Source organism: Ptychodera flava, unplaced genomic scaffold, assembly GCF_041260155.1.
Source record: "Ptychodera flava strain L36383 unplaced genomic scaffold, AS_Pfla_20210202 Scaffold_95__1_contigs__length_380228_pilon, whole genome shotgun sequence".
Classification (NCBI taxonomy): domain Eukaryota; kingdom Metazoa; phylum Hemichordata; class Enteropneusta; family Ptychoderidae; genus Ptychodera; species Ptychodera flava.
The window spans coordinates 1-7,381 of record NW_027248417.1 but is presented as its reverse complement, the minus strand read 5'-3'; the positions used below and the strand labels follow the sequence as shown (position 1 = coordinate 7,381).

General features: G+C 38.2%; 2 protein-coding genes across 2 annotated transcripts; both read left to right on the top strand.

Moving 5' to 3' along the window:
- Nucleotides 1–1,861: 1,861 nt before the first annotated feature.
- LOC139129146 (neuronal pentraxin-2-like) lies at nt 1,862–4,979 on the top strand. Its single transcript, XM_070694794.1, has 3 exons — nt 1,862–2,369; nt 4,054–4,086; nt 4,280–4,979. The coding sequence occupies exons 1-3, from the start codon at nt 1,862–1,864 to the stop codon at nt 4,504–4,506; spliced, it is 768 nt and encodes a 255-aa protein (XP_070550895.1). The 3' UTR covers nt 4,507–4,979.
- Nucleotides 4,980–5,590: 611 nt separating this feature from the next.
- On the top strand, nt 5,591–6,061 carry LOC139129145 (neuronal pentraxin-2-like). Its single transcript, XM_070694793.1, has one exon. The coding sequence runs from the start codon at nt 5,591–5,593 to the stop codon at nt 6,059–6,061; it is 471 nt and encodes a 156-aa protein (XP_070550894.1).
- The last annotated feature ends 1,320 nt before the right edge of the window (nt 6,062–7,381 follow it).

The window sequence follows — 7,381 nt, the reverse complement described above, 5'->3', positions numbered from 1 at the left end:
ATGCGTTTAATTCATATTGGACATGTACAACATTAGCCAAAATCGTGACAACTCTGTCGTCTGCCACTGTACTCTGACCTCCTTACTTCGTAGTCTAGGTCCGTGTGTTACTCGTCGTGCCATTGGATAACATTTCGTGCATGGAACGAAACATACTGTTTATCATCCAATCAGAGCTCGTGTAATATTTACTACAGAGTGTGGGACGATTTCTGAGTGTGGGACCGACTTTTCCCACACCGCCGACCCGCACTCCAGCAGCCAGGAATGTAAGAAAATTATAACACCAAAATTGATTGAATGTTTGTTATATGCTGTTAAAGTGCATAAAATGACTAATGGTTAGTAAGTAAGTAAGTAAGTAAGTAAGTAAGTAAGTAAGTAAGTATGTCTGTCTGTCTGTCTGTCTGTCTGTATGTATGTATGTATGTATGTATGTATGTATGTATGTATGTATGTATGTATGTATGTATGTATGTATGTATGTATGTATGTATGTATGTATGTAGTATGTATGTATGTATGTATGTATGTATGTATGTGTATATGTGTATGTGTGTGTATGTATGTGTGTATGTACGTATGTATGTACGTATGTATGTATGTATGTATGTATGTATGTATGTATATATATGTATGTGTATGTATGTATGTATGTATGTATGTATGTATGTATGTATGTATGTATGTATGTATGTATGTATGTATGTATGTATGTATGTATGTATGTATGTATGTATGTATGTATGTATGTATGTATGTATGTATGTATGTATGTATGTATGTATGTATGTATGTATGTATGTATGTATGTATGTATGTATGTATGTATGTATGTATGTATGTACGTACGTATTTATGTATGTATGTATGTATGTATGTATGTATGTATGTATGTATGTATGTATGTATGTATGTATGTATGTATGTATGTATGTATGTATGTATGTATGTATGTATGTATGTATGTATGTATGTATGTATGTATGTATGTATGTATGTATGTATGTATGTATGTATGTATGTATGTATGTATGTATGTATGTATGTATGTATGTATGTATGTATGTATGTATGTATGTATGTATGTATGTATGTATGTATGTATGTATGTATGTATGTATGTATGTATGTATGTATGTATGTATGTATGTATGTATGTTGTGTGAGTGTGTGTACATACGTACGTACGTATGCATGTGTGTATGCATCTGTGTGTATGAACGTACGTACGTACGTATGTACATAGTATATATGTATGTATCCATCACTGTGTGTGTGTTTATGCATACATGGAGGTAGGTAGGTAGGCAGGTAAGTGATAAGCCGGCAGGCAGACAGGCCAGCAGGCATGGATGCAGTATGTTTATAACATTACAATACAAAATTGCCAGTAAAAATTTACCTGTACAATTAGAGAACACATTTCAGTTTTACAAAATTCTTGAACGTTCAGTGGTAATTTCACAGTCGACAAGATTTATAATGTTCCACATTCACTTTAACTAACATTATACATTTCTCTTATTTTCCATCCTTCTCATATGTGCTAGACGACACAGCCGTTTATACAGAGTCCCCAGAAGGTTGGTAAACGTATTTCCATTTTTGTTTACTTTTTCGCTGAAAACGCCACACCATCTTCATTTGTGGCAGCATCGTTGAACATTACAAGAATCGATTGTTGGTTAAAAATTGCATAACACGTATATTAAGAAGGAAGCACCTAATTCTGTACTATCTTTTGTTTATTTTTCACGTACTCTATTAATTTTCTAGGTGGAAAAACTCTGGTCTTGACAAGTACTGACACATTTGTTCGTGTGTTAAGACCGATACCGGCAATGGCAGCTGTAACAGCATGTCTCTGGGTAAAAACCAGTCCCCTGGAACAAAAGCTACACTGGTCTCCTACGCCGCTTCAACCCATGATAATGAATTTGTTATGGATCCAGCCGCTAGTTTAATGTTATACGTCAAAGGAACCCAACTTTCAGCCGATTTGAATGTTGCCGATGGTCAGTGGCATCACGTGTGTGCCACGTGGTCATCAAACGGTGGCAACTGGGCGTATTATGATAATGGCGCTGTCTTCCGAACTGGTTCTGGATTGAGGAGTGGTGACACCATAACGGGAGGAGGAATTATTACCCTAGGGCAGGAGCAGGACGAAGTTGGAGGGAAATTAGACCCAACTCAAGCTCTCATTGGCAGTATAACGGGTTTCAACTTATGGTCCAGAGTTCTCAGTAGTGATGAGGTTGCAGCCGTTTTCAATGACTGTTCCATCGGTGGCGATGTTTTTAGTTGGGATCTTTCTGATCTCCAAATAACTGGTGATGTGACGAGAATTAGAGACGGTGTTTGTGGTACGTTTTCCTTATTATTATAGCCAAAAATCGTATGATAACATAGCTTAAATAGTAATGGAAATATTGTTGTACATGTAGAGGCTTTACTCCTTTGATATATGGCTCTATGAAACTAAGTACATAGTCAATTGAAATTACTAATTACTGCACACTAGCGAGCTGCCTAGATGTTGACTAATTTCCACGCCTTAATTATAAGCTCGTTTGCAGCTACATTCCGAATTAAAGTCTCAGAAATATTGACACAAAAAGGAAAAAGAACCCGAAAAAATAGGCAACTGAACGACTGCTAAGATTTCAGGTATGTCTTTCAGAATTTAAAAAGTTTGTAAGTGTCATTCCGTCTAATAGACTTCAGCCATATTTTATATTGGAGACCATTTACTCCATGTGCTCCTGACGGAAGGGAAGAACTCTATATTGTTCGTTGACCATAAGACACCATCGGATCTTTGACGTCAACATACATTAACCTGATTTATTTCCGTCTGCTTTCATGCTTAGTTGAATGAATGAGTGTTGCAAAAGATAATGCAATTCTGACACTAATTAAAAAACAGCCTTGCAAAGGATTTTAGACCATCACCTTATCAAATCGGCTCATTTTTATCAGTTCCTCAAGTCACCACGGAAGTGATGTTTCAGCGTCAGCTATTGGGATTAATAGAATCTCACACCCCCAAGGACCTGGATCAGATTTCTCACACGAGTTGGGGATATTTTGTCTCACAAGAGCCTCAGGCGAGTTTAAGACAAAATATCCCCAACGAGTGAGAGAAATCTGATCCCGGGTCCTTGGTGTGTGAGATTCTATTTCTCACATGACCACAAAATGCGTTTAATTCATATTGGACATGTACAACATTAGCCAAAATCGTGACAACTCTGTCGTCTGCCACTGTACTCTGACCTCCTTACTTCGTAGTCTAGGTCCGTGTGTTACTCGTCGTGCCATTGGATAACATTTCGTGCATGGAACGAAACATACTGTTTATCATCCAATCAGAGCTCGTGTAATATTTACTACAGAGTGTGGGACGATTTCTGAGAGTGTGGGACCGATTTTTCCCACACCGCCGATCCCGCACTCCCAGCAGCCAGGAATGTAAGAAAATTATATCACCAAAATTGATTGAATGTTTGTGATATGCTGTTAAAGTGCATAAAATGACTAATGGTTAGTGTAAGTATGTATGTATGTATGTAGTATGTATGTATGTATGTATGTATGTATGTATGTATGTAGTAAGTATGTAAGTAGTAGTAAGTAAGTAATGTATGTATGTATGTATGTATGTATGTATGTATGTATGTATGTATGTATGTATGTATGTATGTATGTATGTATGTATGTGTATGTATGTATGTATGTATGTATGTATGTATGTATGTATGTATGTATGTATGTATGTATGTATGTATGTATGTATGTATGTATGTATGTATGTTGTATGTATGTATGTATGTATGTATGTATGTAGTATGTATGTATGTATGTATGTATGTATGTATGTATGTATGTATGTATGTATGTATGTATGTATGTATGTATGTATGTTATGTATTTATGTATGTGTGTGAGTGTGTGTACATACGTACGTACGTACGCATGTGTGTATGCATCCGTGGGTATTAACGTAAGTACATTTCTCTTATTTTCCATCCCTCTCATATGTGCTAGACGACACAGCCGTTTATACAGAGTCCCCAGAAGGTTGGTAAACGTATTTCCATTTTTGTTTACTTTTTCGCTGAAAACGCCACACCATCTTCATTTGTGCAGCATCGTTGAACATTACAAGAATCGATTGTTGGTTAAAAATTGCATAACACGTATATTAAGAAGGAAGCACCTAATTCTGTACTATCTTTTGTTTTATTTTTCACGTACTCTATTAATTTTCTAGGTGGAAAAACTCTGGTCTTGACAAGTACTGACACATTTGTTCGTGTGTTAAGACCGATACCGGCAATGGCAGCTGTAACAGCATGTCTCTGGGTAAAAACCAGTCCCCCTGGAACAAAAGCTACACTGGTCTCCTACGCCGCTTCAACCCATGATAATGAATTTGTTATGGATCCAGCCGCTAGTTTAATGTTATACGTCAAAGGAACCAACTTTCAGCCGATTTGAATGTTGCCGATGGTCAGTGGCATCACGTGTGTGCCTCGTGGTCATCAAACGGTGGCAACTGGGCGTATTATGATAATGGCGCTGTCTTCCGAACTGGTTCTGGATTGAGGAGTGGTGACACCATAACGGGAGGAGGAATTATTACCCTAGGGCAGGAGCAGGACGAAGTTGGAGGGAAATTAGACCCAACTCAAGCTCTCATTGGCAGTATAACGGGTTTCAACTTATGGTCCAGAGCTCTCAGTAGTGATGAGGTTGCAGCCGTTTTCAATGACTGTTCCATCGGTGGCGATGTTTTTAGTTGGGATCTTTCCGATCTCCAAATAACTGGTGATGTGACGAGAAGTAGTGACGGTGTTTGTGGTACGTTTTCCTTATTTTCATAGCCAAAAATCGGATGATAACATAGCTTAAATAGTAAGCTATCGTTTAGAACGTACCTCCTTTTAGCGTGTCCACTGATATTAAACATATGTCACGAAACTTCTCCTTTAGAAGTGAATAACAAGTCGCAAATAACGTCACGCTTATTTCGTACAACGCCTCGATATGCAATGAAATTGCAATTTGGTACTTTGAATGCAGTATGTTTATAACATTACAATTAAATTGCCAGTAAAACATTTACCTCTACAATTACAGAACGCATTTCCGTTTAACAAAATTCTTGAACGTTTAGTGGTAATTTCACAGTCGACAAGATTTATAATGTTCCACATTCACATTAACTAACATAATACATTTTTCTTATTTTCCATCCTTCTCATATGTGCTAGACGACACAGCCGTTTATACAGAGTCCCCAGAAGGTTGGTAAACGTATTTCCATTTTTGTTTACTTTTTTTCGCTGAAAACGCCACACCATCTTCATTTGTGCAGCATCGTTGAACATTACAAGAATCGATTGTTGGTTAAAAATTGCATAACACGTACGTAAAAAAGGAAGCAGCGAATTCTGTACTATCTTTTGTTTATTTTTCATGTACTCTATTAATTTTCTAGGTGAAAAACTCTGGTCTTGACAAGTACTGACACATTTGTTCGTGTGTTAAGACCGATACCGGCAATGGCAGCTGTAACAGCATGTCTCTGGGTAAAACCAGTCCCCCTGGAACAAAAGCTACACTGGTCTCCTACGCCGCTTCAACCCATGATAATGAATTTGTTATGGATCCAGCCGCTAGTTTAATGTTATACGTCAAAGGAACCCAACTTTCAGCCGATTTGAATGTTGCCGATGGTCAGTGGCATCACGTGTGTGCCACGTGGTCATCAAACGGTGGCAACTGGGCGTATTATGATAATGGCGCTGTCTTCCGAACTGGTTCTGGATTGAGGAGTGGTGACACCATAACGGGAGGAGGAATTATTACCCTAGGGCAGGAGCAGGACGAAGTTGGAGGGAAATTAGACCCAACTCAAGCTCTCATTGGCAGTATAACGGGTTTCAACTTATGGTCCAGAGTTCTCAGTAGTGATGAGGTTGCAGCCGTTTTCAAGACTGTTCCATCGGTGGCGATGTTTTTAGTTGGGATCTTTCCGATCTCCAAATAACTGGTGATGTGACGAGAAGTAGTGACGGTGTTTGTGGTACGTTTTCCTTATTTTCATAGCAAAAATCGTATGATAACATAGCTTAAATAGTAATGGAAATATTGTTGTACATGTAGAGGCTTTACTCCTTTGATATATGGCTCTATGAAACTAAGTACATAGTCAATTGAAATTACTAATTACTGCACACTAGCGAGCTGCCTAGATGTTGACTAATTTCCACGCCTTAATTATAAGCTCGTTTGCAGCTACATTCCGAATTAAAGTCTCAGAAATATTGACACAAAAAGAAAGAGACCCGAAAAATAGGCAACTGAACGACTGCTAAGATTTCAGGTATGTCTTTCAGAATTTTAAAAAGTTTGTAAGTGTCATTCCGTCTAATAGACTTCAGCCATATTTTATATTGGAGACCATTTACTCCATGTGCTCCTGACGGAAGGGAAGAACTCTATATTGTTCGTTGACCATAAGACACCATCGGATCTTTGACGTCAACATACATTAACCTGATTTATTTCCGTCTGCTTTCATGCTTAGTTGAATGAATGAGTGTTGCAAAAGATAATGCAATTCTGACACTAATTAAAAACAGCCTTGCAAAGGATTTTAGACCATCACCTTATCAAATCGGCTCATTTTTATCAGTTCCTCAAGCCCACAACGGAAGTGATGTTACAGCGTCAGCTATTGGGATTAATAGAATCTCACACCCCCAAGGACCTGGGATCAGATTTGTCACACGAGTTGGGGATATTTTGTCTCACAAGAGCCGCAGGCGAGTTTAGACAAAATATCCCCAACGAGTGAGAGAAATCTGATCCCGGGTCCTTGGTGTGTGAGATTCTATTTCTCACATGACCACAAAATGCGTTTAATTCATATTGGACATGTACAACATTAGCCAAAATCGTGACAACTCTGTCGTCTGCCACTGTACTCTGACCTCCTTACTTCGTAGTCTAGGTCCGTGTGTTACTCGTCGTGCCATTGGATAACATTTCGTGCATGGAACGAAACATACTGTTTATCATCCAATCAGAGCTCGTGTAATATTTACTACGAGTGTGGGACGATTTCTGAGAGTGTGGGACCGACTTTTCCCACACCGCCGATCCCGCACTCCCAGCAGCCAGGAATGTAAGAAAATTATAACACCAAAATTGATTGAATGTTTGTTATATGCTGTTAAAGTGCATAAAATGACTAATGGTTAGTAAGTAAGTAAGTAAGTAAGTAAGTATGTCTGTCTGTCTGTCTGTCTGTCTGTCTGTCTGTCTGTCTGTATGTATGTATGTATGTTATGTATGTATGTATGTA

Coding starts and splice junctions, on each gene's coding strand:
- LOC139129146 (XM_070694794.1), top strand. CDS start 1,862: ATGTCTCTGGGTAAAAACCAGTCCCCTGGAACAAAAGCTACACTGGTC. Junction 2,370..4,053: donor AATTAGAGACGGTGTTTGTG/GTACGTTTTCCT, acceptor CATATGTGCTAG/ACGACACAGCCGTTTATACA. Junction 4,087..4,279: donor TTATACAGAGTCCCCAGAAG/GTTGGTAAACGT, acceptor TTAATTTTCTAG/GTGGAAAAACTCTGGTCTTG.
- LOC139129145 (XM_070694793.1), top strand. CDS start 5,591: ATGTCTCTGGGTAAAACCAGTCCCCCTGGAACAAAAGCTACACTGGTC.